Source organism: Diadema antillarum, unplaced genomic scaffold (assembly GCF_040938485.1).
Source record: "Diadema antillarum isolate AM-2024a unplaced genomic scaffold, OU_Dant_1.0 seq00001435_RagTag, whole genome shotgun sequence".
In the NCBI taxonomy this organism is placed as follows: Eukaryota; Metazoa; Echinodermata; class Echinoidea; order Diadematoida; family Diadematidae; genus Diadema; species Diadema antillarum.
The window spans coordinates 913,388-928,195 of NW_027272185.1; the positions used below are offsets into that span (position 1 = coordinate 913,388).

General features: G+C 36.8%; 1 protein-coding gene across 1 annotated transcript in view; it reads right to left on the minus strand.

The window, feature by feature from the left end:
* LOC139709448 (band 7 protein AGAP004871-like) overlaps positions 1 to 14,808 on the minus strand; it is a 54,389-nt gene that overhangs the window by 7,999 nt on the left and 31,582 nt on the right. The window contains exons 2-3 of the mRNA XM_071621415.1: positions 7,670 to 7,767; positions 4,798 to 4,953 (exon numbers count right to left, since the gene is read on the minus strand). Of these exons, the coding sequence (XP_071477516.1) occupies positions 4,798 to 4,953; positions 7,670 to 7,767 (254 nt within the window). The remainder of the gene's footprint in view (positions 1 to 4,797; positions 4,954 to 7,669; positions 7,768 to 14,808) is intronic.

The following is a 14,808-nucleotide window of genomic DNA, read 5'->3' on the forward strand; positions in this document are numbered from 1 at the left end:
ATAGTCTACCGTACATTTAATGATATATTGAGTGTAATGTTCAACCCCTCCCTCTAGCGTTTAGCCTTTTTTTCCCCCTAACAAAATCCAACGGCTAATCATTGCTGTTCATTTCTCCATTGTATTGAATAGGATTCCATGAAACGTGCTACAAGAGGTTTATAGATAGCAAACGCCTGAATCTCGCTAGGAAACGAAAGCTGAAGGAGGAGCCTGGTCTGTCAGCAGGAGCATCTGTTTCCTCCCCTAAGACGCTCACATCAAGATCAAGATTTTCTTCTGGAAGCTCTTCAGGTTCTGCTGTGTTGCCTGTAAAATGCATCATTTGCAACAGAGTCAACCTGCTCATTACTTGCCAAGGGAAATAGGTTAATATGATTGATATTGAAGCATGAAAACATTGTCATGTTACTATAAGTTGTCCTTGATAAAATTGAGCAATATATATACACCACTGAAACATTCACACACATACACAAAGAACTTCAGTGCAAAGTTCAGAAACAACAGAATGTACTGTATATGCACCAGTGCTTTGGTCAATGTGATTGATATTCAAGAATTGACATCTTACCAAAGTTGTGCATGATAAAATGTCTTTGTAATACAGACTGTTTCCTGTATTTTGAATGCCAATGTTTATGCAACATGTTTTGACTCCTTGCCTCAGTATGTGATTGTTCACCCTTTAGCAAACATTTCTGCCCACTATTATGATTTGATTAGGGTTGAATTATTCTAAGAACAAAGATGTTTTCCTAAGTGTGGTTTTTTTTCATAAAACTGAATGACTACAATTAAAATTTGTTTCTCCCACTCTGGGAAAAAGAATATGTAAATATTATTAATACTGAAACAGAATGTTCATGTAGAAAGGTCAGTACAATGTAGGTGTGAGTACAAAATCAGTTTGCTAAAACTAATACACACCAACCAAATGAAAATTGTGCATGAGTTTGGTCAGGTTTGCACAGATCCTCTGATATTGGAAGTTAATTGCAATGTTATCATAATTTTTAATGCCAAACCTGTTTTATTCTCTCCAAGATTTTCAGGTACACATTGCCTCCAATACAGAATCCAACAGTTTTCACTCATGAATGGGTAAACTACAATTTTGCCTTTATTTTATATATTGGCATTTTTCAAAACTTTTACGCCCTTTCAAGGATATTTGGACCATGGAATGTTCCAGGAAATTTATTAAAACTAGAAAATTTGACTGATTATCATTTTGAGCTATCTTACATGAAAGGAGGTAGTGTCCCACCATGCTGTAACCTAATGATAGCAATGAAAACTTCAAGAAATTTTATGAAGATTAAATTTTCTAAAGTACTGTATAATATTTCATGAACAACGTGATTGCTATGTGATCTAAGTATATTAAAGCTTCTTAAGAAGAAGAAGAAGAAGAAAAGAAAAACATGTTTACTGATAAACAATATGATCTGTTTAATAGTAATGTCTCATGTGTGTAAATGAGTTTGTATGTGTGTGTGTGAGTGTATATGTCAGCGTTTTTATGCACCTGTGTGTGTGTAATGCACTGATCAATACATGTATTATATCATTGTGTGTGCTCATGTTTATGATCATCTTTTTTATGATGCTGATGTGATAAATGGCCAAGGCATGTAGAATAATATTTTAATACACTTGGGTATATTGAATCTTCATAACTATGTGTGTGCGTATGTGTGTGTGCATGTGAGGGTGTGTGTGTGTGTGTGTACAATAAGATTCTCCCACATGCACGCGGACACACACACAAACAAACGCACTGAATTTTTTCCTTTTTTTTTTTGCCTTGAATGATTAGTCATTTGATTAATAACATGTCTTTGAACAGAATATAAGGCATTTGCCTTGACCTCTGACGGTCAGTCAGTGCTCTCTCTCTCTTATGGTCTCGAACCACTTTGCTCTTGTCTTCCTTTGCATAGCCAGCATCGGGAAAAGCTGAAACATGAGATATAATGCAACTATTAAACCAAAACTTCACTTTTTTTTCTAGGTATATGGCTAAAAGCAGTGCTTTACAAATGTGTATATGTATTTCAGCTTAGAAACACCATGGGAACTATACTGCGGCTAGCAGCCCCATACGCTTAACTGCGGCCAGCAGCCCCATACGCATAGCGTCATGGGGCTGTGAACTGTAGCATACAGGATCATGACGGAAGTTTTATCGCGGACAAATATCAACTTAAAATCGGGGAAAAATCTTCAATTTGAAGACTTATTAATAAATTTGAAGTATTGATAACAGAGTTCGTGCAAGGTTTGCTTCTGCAAATAGTTCCTTTCTGTTCAAATTGATGACTAAATGTGACTCGGTCGAGAGGAAACTGGGAGAACTACACTGAATTGACGGCCAGCGCATGCACACACAGACAGCTTAATATCCAGTCAATGGATTCGAAATTTGTGCGCAGTGATGTGTGCGCCTGCGCTGACCGTCAATTCAGCGTAGTTCTCCCAGTTTCCTCTCGACCGAGTCACATTTAGTCATCAATTTGAACAGAAAGGAACTATTTGCAGAAGCAAACCTTGCACGAACTCTGTTATCAATACTTCAAATTTATCAATAAGTCTTCAAATTGAAGATTTTTTCCCGATTTTAAGTTGATATTTGTCCGTGATAAAACTTCCGTCGTGATCCTGTACGCTACAGTTCACAGCCCCATTACGATATGTGTATTGGGCTGCTGGTCGCAGTTTATAAAATATGGATTTTCGCAAAAACTACAGGATATTTCGAGGAGAACTTTTTACAGTATATTTAGGATGTACAAAACATCACATTTCCGCATTCAGAAAGTAGTGCCAGTGTTGCTGGAACGAAACCCATTTTCTAAGCCTCTTTTTCAGCTTCACCCCATGGCCTAATGATGCATTATAGGATTTCAAAGCATTAATCTCAAGGAAGACAATGTTTGATACAGATACCTCAGAAATCATCCTGTAAAGGGCAGCAAAGCCAAGTCATAAAGATATTTTAAAAGAACAAACTTTAAATCATATCTACCAATTTCTTTCAATAATTCCTGTAAGGTATTCAGATGATATACACGTATGCGCATGTGTGTTCAGCAGTAACATGTTAACAGAGATTCAATAGAATTAAACATCTCCTCTGAGAGATTCAATGGGACAGGAAATACAGGGTGTAGTTAGAAACAAAGATGTTAATTAGGGACAAACACAAGATGAGTTTATGAATGTGAACAGAGATCAAGATTAGTATAGCCTCAAATGTGGATGTGTTCACACACTGCTGGATATACAGAGAGGGCTCAATTCCAAAAGGGGCAAGCCAGGCACCCTGGATATCCTTTAGTTTAGAAGATAATGATGACTTCAAAGTGATGTAGGAGCCAAGGAGAGTACCATCAAATAAAAAAAGGCCAAATCTACCTCTGAAACAGGTGAATGTACAATGAATTCATATATATTATCATATACAGTAACATCATGTGTATGAGCAGGAAGAATACAGATCCAAACTTGGGGAACAGGACCAATACAGCAGCCGCACAGCCTGGTTTAGATAACCTGAAAGATTATGAGAAAAAAATGTTGTTTCAAATCAGAGGACTTGATTCCTCATCCAAAATTCTGCAATACTTAGCGAGATGAGACATCACATAGTGATTTTGTGTACAGCAGCTGTAGAGCCAAGACAGTTTGATAACCTGAAAGATTTTATACAAATGCCATTTGAAATCAGAAATTTGACTTCTCATCCAAAATTATGCCGAACTTTAACACACTGAGGATGAGTCCCAAGTATACTCGGGCAAGTATCTATTGGAAATGCATGTTGTAGCAAAATCAGCCCGCCCTCAATGGGTTAATGGCAAGATGGGACGTCACATGGTGCTATAAGCAAAGAAAAATTCCAGCAGAGATGAGGCACGAGTGAGACCAAAATTCCACGGGAAGAAAAGGAGAGCCAATAACATCAAATGGGACAAGTAGCTCTCAGACACAGACCATTTACATCATTCTTGGCATCTGTCGTCATGGAGATTTCTGCCCATCCGTTGTCAGTGTCTTCTCCCATCATCCTGCCTTCAGAGGAACGAGACTCCTACTGCTTTGGAGGATGATGAATTCAAATGTGTTTTGCAGTCTAGGATAACTGCTCTGTCACAACATCAACAATCGACTGTTTTACGTCAATGGAAGGCAATTTGTCAAAACAGTTGCAATAGGAATGACTCAACGCATGAATTTCATTCATTTGAATAAAGAAAAAGGGAGCTTGTTGAAAGCTTTTATGTTTCATAAATCAATCATATGTGGAAATCTGATAAACATCATTCATTTCTCTATCTATTCATACTTGTCTCATGCTCTCCTTAGCAATCATCATAATCTATGTAATACATTGTCATTCTCTACCATAAACAGTTTTGCAGTGGATATTTCTGTAGATTTTCATCGCTGGGGCGACAAGACCTCGTATCTACAAAAAGCCAAATGTTTAGAAGAGCACAAAAACATAGCAGATAAGCACTATATGGGACAGCCTTTTCTTTGACACATGCTAGGTGGCTTCATTTTGGGGGTAAGACGTCCCACCTAGAATTTGGACAGGACATCACTTACCTGAATATCTGACCATTAATAAAAAAAAAAGTCATTTTCACCAAAATTTGAGATACAGGGTCTTAGAGTCACCACAGCAACATTTTGTTTCTATGAACATTGTAATGACTTAAGGTAAGGCATATCATCATGTTATAATAACAAATATAGATTCTGTTCTTCTACTAAAAACCACCTTACCTCTTGTGGTGGTACATCAAATGAAACTGTCCTCAAGTCCACCTTGACGTAGTTATCGATGCATGGAAGAATAAAGAAGATGCCCGGCCCCTTTGCCCCACCTGGTAACAACCGACCCATCCTGAAAATGACGGCCCGCTCATACTCTTGAACAACCTAAGGGATGCAAAAAAAGTGAAAATAGACTCTCACCTGACAGACTTCAGTCAATCCCTGTTTGTTTCACATAGGAATAAAACAAATGTCACATTGCATAAAGAAAACATAAAATGTTGCAACAACAAATAATTCAAGTTTAGGGTCAGGATGGAAAAAAAAAAGATTCTCAGCATTACAAATGATATATATTTTACCGAATGTGATGTTCAGAACAAACTGAAATGAGTGAAGCAAAGTCTGAACTTTAGGGATTCCTTTTCTTACAAGGAACTTCAAAGTTATAGTGCATTTTGCAACTACACTGAATCCTCAATTCTTTATTGTGTACACACTAAAAAGTCCTAAAATCTTCTCAGCAACAACTCTGAAGGGACTTTAGAATATCCCGAAACTTACTACAAACACACATATAATACACCTTCTATTCATACCTTGTTCAAATCATCAATAAAACTGCTGTCTGGTAAGACTTAACTATCTAGGACATCAAATAAATGATAGTGATTGATAGAGACAGTAACATCCTATAAATTTCTAGAAGTGTGACAAGGGCATGCATAAAACATGCATACCACTCCAGTGCAGAATGAAATTCTTTCAAGCAGCACCAAAGGTCCCTTCCATCTCAGCAAAAGTGGCAAGTTGTGTCTACTGAGTATCACTTCAATTTCAATAACACACTCAAGGTTAAACCTAACTCTCCCTAACAATAAATAAAAGATGTTGGAATTCAATTCTCTACAGTCAAGATTATAACATAATGAAAATCTTTCTTGAAGTCATCTGCCACGGATGAATGTATATTTTATGGATGACTAATTCATCTAACTTTCCAAAATAGTTTATAAGTACTGTAAACCATGATATGTTCGTGGCATGAAATTTTTGCAAATTGGAGCTGACGGCCATTTTCGTGGCATGAAATTTTCGCAAATTGCCACTGGCATTCAACGCATATAGTGTGGACATGAACTTTTGTGTGCATTTTAATTTTGCAAATCTGGGCGCTTGCGAAATTCACGAAATTTAAATGCAAGCAAACATTCCTTGTTTTACAGTATACATCGAGGCTTACTGTGATGGCTTTTACGCCAAGAAAGATACAGCACATAATTATATCATAATTCTCTGATACACAATGTAATGCCTTATATTACCAATGTGCATGCACTGACATTTTTATCACAGTGCTACCACTTAAGACTAAATAGTTGTGGGGAAAAAAACAACTTGCATGCTAAGAGATATACAAGAAGAACAACTTCATGCATGCTTATGTCTTTACAGCATGTTACATTGTCTGACACTTTGTGAAAAAAAAGAGTAAAAAACTGTCAATTTTCCCTTCCTCTAGAAAGACATTTCTTTCTCACTCTTCGTGAAAGAGTTACTTTTCAACATTCAATCCAGTCATTTCATGAACCTAGCAGATCCTAAACATGGCAGATGAAGAGTTTCAAAATGTTGTTGGCGAGTGGGTAAGGTTGATGTACTTCCCTGCCAAGAATTGAGGCTCTCTAATGCGCTCAAATTTAGTAAAAATTGAAAGTGCAAAAGGATGGAGAAGGTATTTGATTCTAACTAAGGGAGATGGATTGATTGGAAGATGTGGGTCATATTTTTCAGCGAACCACAAACACTGCTGAAATAGCCTGCAAAAGGTTTATGAAATATCCATGGCAACCAGTATGCAACACTTACTGGATATGGCTGTAATTTGATAAGAGGGTTATGATAAAAATATTGCTATTCTACTAATGTAATATATTCTCTGCATGAGAGCCCAAAAAGGCCAAAGATAACAAGCTAGGTAATGTTAGTCTTGAGGAGTTTTTCCCCATCTCTGCCTGAGCACATCATAATTTTAAACATCTCTCAAATAAATGTATTACGTGTCTGCTAAATCAAACTACCAATCAGCATTAGATATGGAAGTACTATGCCTATCAGCATACTGCAAATGGCAAAAGGAAAGAGAACATGAAAACCCATACAGTGGGACACCATGATCGAAACCATGCCACACATACAGAAGTTGAGCATAACTTAGAAGCTAAGTTTTCAGCATTCCAAAATGTACTCAATATGAGCATTATGATAATAGGTATTTTTAAAGGGGGAGAACTGTTTCTATTCAAGTACTATGTTTTCCATGTCCATCATGTTACTGCTATATACTAGCAGGTTTCAGCTCAGTTGGTAGTGTTGCTACCAGCAGGCAGTAAGTGGTCAGTTCAGATCTCATGCTATCCCATTCTTATTTCCTTTTGGGGGGTTCACATAGTCGATTACAATATATATCAAACATGCCATTATACTTTTGGACAGCAGTAGCAAAACTTCTTTTTCTGTTTTTCAATAATCTGTATTTGATTTCTATAATTTCACATGACCAAACATACAATCAATATACAAAACACACATACACACACACTCACACACACATAAACACACACAACAACAAAAACAGACAAACAAAATCAAAGTATAGTTATAAGTACAGAAGGTGATCAGAAAGGATACTCGGATCAACTAATCAACCCTTACAGTGCCAGGGTATTTGGACAATGTGTACAATGTTATGGGTTTCTGTGCCTGTTAATTGGCAGCCAAAGCACACAGAGTATTAAGCATGCGGGGGGGGGGGGGGGGTGGGATGGGGTGGGGTGGGGGGGGGGTGGGGGGACTGCATGGCATGACGACACAAGCTCACCTTGAGACAGAAGAAGAGTGATAATGGAAATGTGACGAGGACTACGAGATAGGAGCAGATCATCAAGAAGTAGACGCAGCACCCCAACGACTCGTCTCCTGAAAGATATAATGTTGGATAGAGATAATCGTGATTAGTTTGCTCATTTTTTTTTCGCAACCTTGGCACCACCTCAGTGTGGTGAATATGAGATAGATATCATTGCATGAATAATTGTCATGAAATCATTCATGAGTAATGAATATATGTAAAGAACATTACTGCTAGTATATAACCACTGATAAAAATGATAATTGTGATTATGTAAATTAATAAAACCATGGCATTCAAAGAACTAGCGGTTGGCATATTGTTATGCTTTGATACCACATTGATGTCAATCCTTCCCAGCAGTTCTCATTTGCATCCTTCCTTGACGATCCTCTTTCAGTGGATGGCACATGGGACACACATTTAGGCAATTTCAGTCTGTATTAATTGTGATTTAGTGATCAGTGTAAGATATAAACACTTCCGCAGGTGTCCAACGTAGGCACACCATTGGCAACAAAGCTACAAAGAAAAAGGCAATGAGGATGTTGCTTCATATAAAAAGAAGAGGAAATGAGAGCATGGTGTGATTAAAGAGTGTTTCGATCATTTTGAGACATTGATCCTTGAGTCAGAGTCTGGCTCTAATTCTGGATTGACATCTAGATGACGGCGTGCTGATGTGAAAACCGCATCACAGACCCAATTACTGGTGTTCTGCACCCCCTTGGGGAGAAATGGGGCGATGGAACCAGCCCCAGCACATGTAAACATGGCACAGGAGGTTGACTCATGCTTGTCCTGTTATCACTGTCTGCCATGATGGGTGGTGTTAGATGGAGCACCCCGGGGCACAAAATAAAACCACCTCCACCCCACCCCCGACCTTTTTGCCCACTATAACCGGAAGATCCAAGATACCTGATACCTCATCTTCAGAACGTCGCCATGTGATTGGTTGATTAACGAATCCGTCCCAGAATCATGCGGGAGGGAATGGGCTCAGTGCTACGTGGGCAATAAGAGATGCATGCACCTCCCTCAGATGTTGGTTGTTAACCTACTATGTTAACGTAAAGGAGCCAATTTCCCACTCGTGGTGGAGTGTGTTTAGGGACAGCTCATTTTAAAGCTAAAATTCAGCAAAGGTCACTCTACAGACTTAAATTCACACAGAAGAGAGCTGAAATTCAGTCTGAAAGAGCTAAATCAAACGGCAATTTCAGTCCACAAGGAGCGGTCCCTAATCACACTCACAAATGAGTGAGAGAGGAAGTAAGACTTTATATCACACAGCAGTTGAGCAAAGTCGCTGTTTTGCCTTTCATTTGTGAGGTTTACACACACTGCATAAATTTGTGTCTCTGTATTGTTTGATACATGCGCATGTAAAAGGAAAAAGAAAACTTAAGTCATTGCTCACAGGAATCACATATGCTGTGTATTGCACTCATGAGTATTGCAACATCTCCGTAGCTACAGGTTCATATCATAGTGCCTCAGAATACCTTCTGCATATTTCATAACTCTCTGTAATAAAGTCAGTGTGATGTATCATTGAAAGGCCTATGAGGGATGCACCATCACAGGAAAATAATCATACTTTCCCAATATTCTAAAAGAGGAAATTTTTGCAGTACATTAATCTTTATGTATATGAAACTACCTTTGACTAGCACAAATTTTAAAACCTGTGAAAATATCTGAACAATTTTCTCTGCATATCTTTAATGGGTTGACAGTTGAGCCACAGTTTTTGAGCCACTCAAAGTGACAAATCAATCATATTATAAATATTGATGTTTACAGTAATGGGTCTGATTTAATCCTTCCAGAGAAAGGAAAGGTGTTTTTGTTAATCACACTGGATCTTCACAAATGCAGAGCAAAAGGTAAGTTACAGAAGAGCGCACTGCATGATACACAGCAAGCTTGAACTGCAAGTCTATACCAAATAAAACTCCACAAAATATTCAATAAAAATTTTTTATTGAAAAGTACATCATGATATAAAGAATATACCAATATTCAAACCCCTCAAAGTTTCAATTTTGTGGCAATTTTGTTCTAATCCTTCTCTTAATCTCAAGATTTGACATTCTTTCCTGTATCTTTCTTATTCTCTTTTGACCTGGACTAAGATATCTAATACCTTTGACCTTTCTTATAAACTCGTGCCCTTAGATGCTGTAACTCTTCCAATCTAATATAGCTCTGATAAACAATATATTGTTTGTATATCTATGTGGATGTACAACTGTATATATCTAAAAGGGTACAAGCATACACACACACACACACACTTTTAGTTTTTCTTTGATATTTATTGATTTCATTTAAATCAGTCATGAATTAACCCATTTTGGAGTAGCATGAACAAAGACAATACAAATACAATTCAAAACACAAACAAATATATCTTTCCATTTACTAGTATACCGCAAATGATCTCTCTTCAACATGAATAACACGCACACACATATCGTCGCTGGGGCGACAAGACCTCGTATCTACAAAATGTCAAATGTTCAGGAGAGCCAAAAAACATGGCGGCCAAAGCACTGCGGCGAATGGGATAGCCTTTCCTTTGACATGTCGTGGTGGCTTTATTTTTGGAGTAAGACATTTCATTGGGATTTGGACAAAACATCACTTAACCCATTATCTGACCATTAATACAAAAAAGTAAATTTCACCAAATTTGCAGATACAAGGTCTTGTCCCCCAGCGACGATATGCACATACAGACACACAAACACAAATCAAGGGCATGTAAGCCTGAACACTTCAGTCTGAATGCCTTGCTCTCAAAGCGTGACCTTTTGCACAAACATAAGTAAATTACAGAGAATATGGTTTAGGTTTCTGGCTCTTCTCCGCAATTGTGCTGCGGAGATCAAAGCTATCGGATGTGCAGGATTACTAATCTGATTTTCCTAGTCTTTTGTTGATGGTGAATAAAAGGATTAAACAGATCTAATACGAGTAGGCCTTCCCAGCTCTTGAGTCCAATATAATTGATATTGTGTAATGTGCTAATCGGCCGAGGCCAAGGTACTTAGTTTGTGTATATAGGCCAGTTGCTTAGTATTTCAGTAAATCTGATAGAATAAACTGGATTGTTGAACACATGACACCATCCACATAATGGAGATTTTAAAAATATATCATTTATCTTAATTATGAATTCATGAATCATGACATTAGATTTACAAGTGCAAGTTTGAATGAATAGAAACAAGTACTGAATATTCACTTTTTCTTTTTTGAAAACATAGCACTTTATTTTATTTTTAGTATGACTGTTTTCTGATGTAGAAGATTAAGACAAACAAATTACAACAAGTGAAGAAACTTAACCCGTTGAGGACAAGTCCCACGTATACCCAGGCAAGTGTCTATGGGTAATGTGTCTTGTAGCAAAATCAGCCCGTCCTCAATGGGTTAACAGTGCAACTCTGCACCAAGGGTTTTCAGTACCTCCAAAAATCAATTTTGCAGTAAAGGCTTATAGCACAAGGCAAGCAATGAGTTAAAGGTTTCTCTGTCTATTGCTATATTTGTCCATCACTGGTACACTAATAGAGAGAAAACAGGCCATAAAATCTAAAAGAACAACCAAGGTTCAAATTGCCATCAGAAAAGGGCAAATGATGTAAGATATGATTTGGCTACTTTACTGATTTACGGAAGATAGAAAAAAAAACATATGGAAAGATATGGAATATATATTTATATTCATGTATTTCAGCAAACAAAGAGAGGAAGGCAGATAGATACAGAGAGGTACAGAGGAGGGAGAGAACAGAATAGATAAAGGTAACAGAAATAGAGGGATATATATAAATATATATATATATATGTATATATATATATATATATATATATATATATATATACTGATGAGGAAAAAGAGGAATTTTAAGTATTTGTGCATGTTTGTTTCTGATGAAACACAGGAATTTCTCACTAGTTATGTGACACAGCATGCATGGGGGGAGAAATGTTATTCAGGAATAGCTGGAATGTTCCAACGCAGCACATTGTGAAGGAGCCTGGCTCTTCTGTACGGTAGAGTGAAAAGTTTTTTAAAGTTTTCCCCTCGCACGAGTCAGACTTCACTGCCGACAATTCTTCTACATGAAAAGTGCCCTCAGTGATTGATGATCAGCACTTGTCCTTCACAGTACAATAATCATAATTAATACAAACTGGGTTTTTGCATTTCATTTCCCATTAGTGAAATTGAAAAAATATTGTGAGCAAAGCTGAGGCACGGAGTGTCCTCGTTAAGACAGTATGCATTATTGGCAGAATAATGCATACATATTGGAAATGAGTTCTAGAAATTATTTTCGAAAGAGCGTTAGTTCTATGTGTGTGTCTGTGTGTGCGTCTGTGTGTGTGTACAAAGTATTGACACTAAATCAAGCTCACTTGTGATATGCAATAAAAGTTGAGTATATCTTCCTCTCAAATCAAACAATCCCCATTAAAATTCTGTCAGTAGTAGCCATTTCTTTCTTTTTCGTTATACGTGTATGACTGCATCAGATTACATGTGTGATCCTCAGAATCAAAGCCACTCTGCCAGAATCGATGCAGTAATTACATTCAGATGTATTTGATTTCCGTTCCAAGGATACAGGGCTTTTATCCAAGCAAACAATCCCATTTGGATCCTAAATGCATAATAATTACGCCCCAGCCTATCCGCCGACTCGCTATCCAATAGGTAAACAAATCTTGTGCCCCAAAAAATATTCATGCAATAATGGGGTTAATGCAGGCAACAGAATGTTTGCATGCATTGTCAAAAAGATGCAGCTTCATGGGATTGAGATGGTAAAGACAAATTGAACGTGGTTTCTGTGAAATGTATATCGAAAAAGACCCAACATCCATTTGATAATTTAATTACCTAGACTGAAAAAAGGACATGTTTTTACAAGGAATCATATTCTGATGCATAATTTCCATTGGTGAAAACAATATGAAAAGAAGACATGGAATAAACAGATATGAACGTTTTGAGACATACTGACAATTATTTCAAAGTGACATTGCCTTCTGTTCTTAATCTTTAGAGGAGTTAAAGACTCTACTTAACATTTGCTGATGAAAAAGAAAAAATTACTGCTTCAAAATAGTTTTAAAATGTTACTTAGGGATACAATCAACCAACATGAAAATATCAAATCAGTATAATCAATGTTAAGAACTGTTAAACATACAAAATGTAAACAATAGTTTCATCAAAAACTGTTTCTGGGATAAACCGTCACCATGACAATTTATTGAGGAAATTAGGATGACTCCCTTATATTTGCAGCTTTATCGCTAAATTCTTCTGCAGTATATTCGTATAGGGTGTTTTGTGATACAAGTGAATTATACATATGCATCAAATGTGATGATTTGAACATTTTTTTTTTTACCACCGCTTCCAATGTGAAATAGTGAAAAGGAGCTGACTGACAAATCACAAGAAAAACTCATGAGACATAATCCAACATGAGCAATCACGTGAGGATAGGGACATAGAAAAAAAAGGAGAAAAGAAAACTTGGTAAGAGGGGACAGAGAGAGAGAGAGAGAGGGGGGGGGGCAAGGAGATGAGGGAAAGAGAGGAACAAGGAGGAAAAATACACACTGGGCTTTTGGTATTTATGGATTTTATCTCCAGGGTGGCTAGCCCTCCTAAGTGAGTATTGGCGTGACTTCTCATCTATCATCTACTATTTCTTGTGAATTCATGAGATTTCTTCAATCATAAGACAACTACAACAACAACAAAAGATATATTAGTTCGAAAAAGGAACAAACAAACATAAATGCAGATGTTCGTGAAAACGTCCCCACTTTGATATGTAGATTCTAGGGGTACTTGAGTTGGTAGGTGCCTCACAAGCAAACTTATACTTAGGCCAATACACATATGCATACATTATATTTCAGCAGAACTGACAGTGATGTACAGCAGAACTCCATGGGAACCCTTTTCATCCACTTAAGAAAACAAAAACAACCTCATCACCAACAACTGCAGAGATTAATGAGGGATGAAACTAGAAATGACACTCCACCAAAATGGCTGTGCAAAAAAAGAAGTGAACGGGGAAGTTCGGTTTTTTTCCTCTTTTTTCTTTTTTAGATTATCACAATAATGAGAAGTGATGGCTCGCCTGGATTATGCATGAAATAAATCTCCTATGGTTGACTGAGAGAGACACTGTAGGAATATATACCTTCAGGCTACATGCTGGTAGGTCATTGGTTTATTGTACATGAACCAACCCTTGGTATAAAAATTCATATGTAACCATATAAATATACAGACATATATACTACATACATGTATTATATTTCTTTGTATACTTTAAAGGACGTGTTCACCTTGATACATTTGTGGAGTGAGAGAATGCAGCAATAGCACAACACCTCAGTGAAAGTATGAGAAAAATCGGACAATCCGTTCAAAAGTTATGAATTTTTAAAGTTTCATTGCCGCCATCGCTGGATAAAAAGGCTACTACAGCTGGTGATGTCACATGTGTAGAAACATAAAGAATACATAAAGATAATTCAACATATTATTTTCACTGTTCTTGCATAAAAAAGAGCACTTAACTTGCCTCTTTTGGAAGGTACAAAGAATCATATTACCTTAACACATGCCAGTAACAATTTGAAGAATTAAACATTAAACAAAGATTATTTCCTTTTTCAAATTCTCTTTATATTTTCCTTATATCATTCTACACATGTGGCATTACAAACTGCAGTAGTTTTCTCATCCAGCAGTAACTGCACAGAAACTTTAAAATTCATAACTTTTTAACGGACTGTCTGATTTTCCTGAACTTTCACTGATGTGTTCTAGGGATATTGCACTAATCACTAAATCCACGTATGTATATAAAGGTGAACTTGTCATTTAATATGATGCACATGACAATATAAAAAGGATTGACTCAAAAGATGCTGCAAAGAGTTATTTTTTTTTTTTTTTGTTCCTTACTTATTTGAAAATATTATATGGCTCAGTCAAATACCAGTCAATTATTGAAGTATATGACTACATGAGAGTGGAACATTTCACTTTTCTT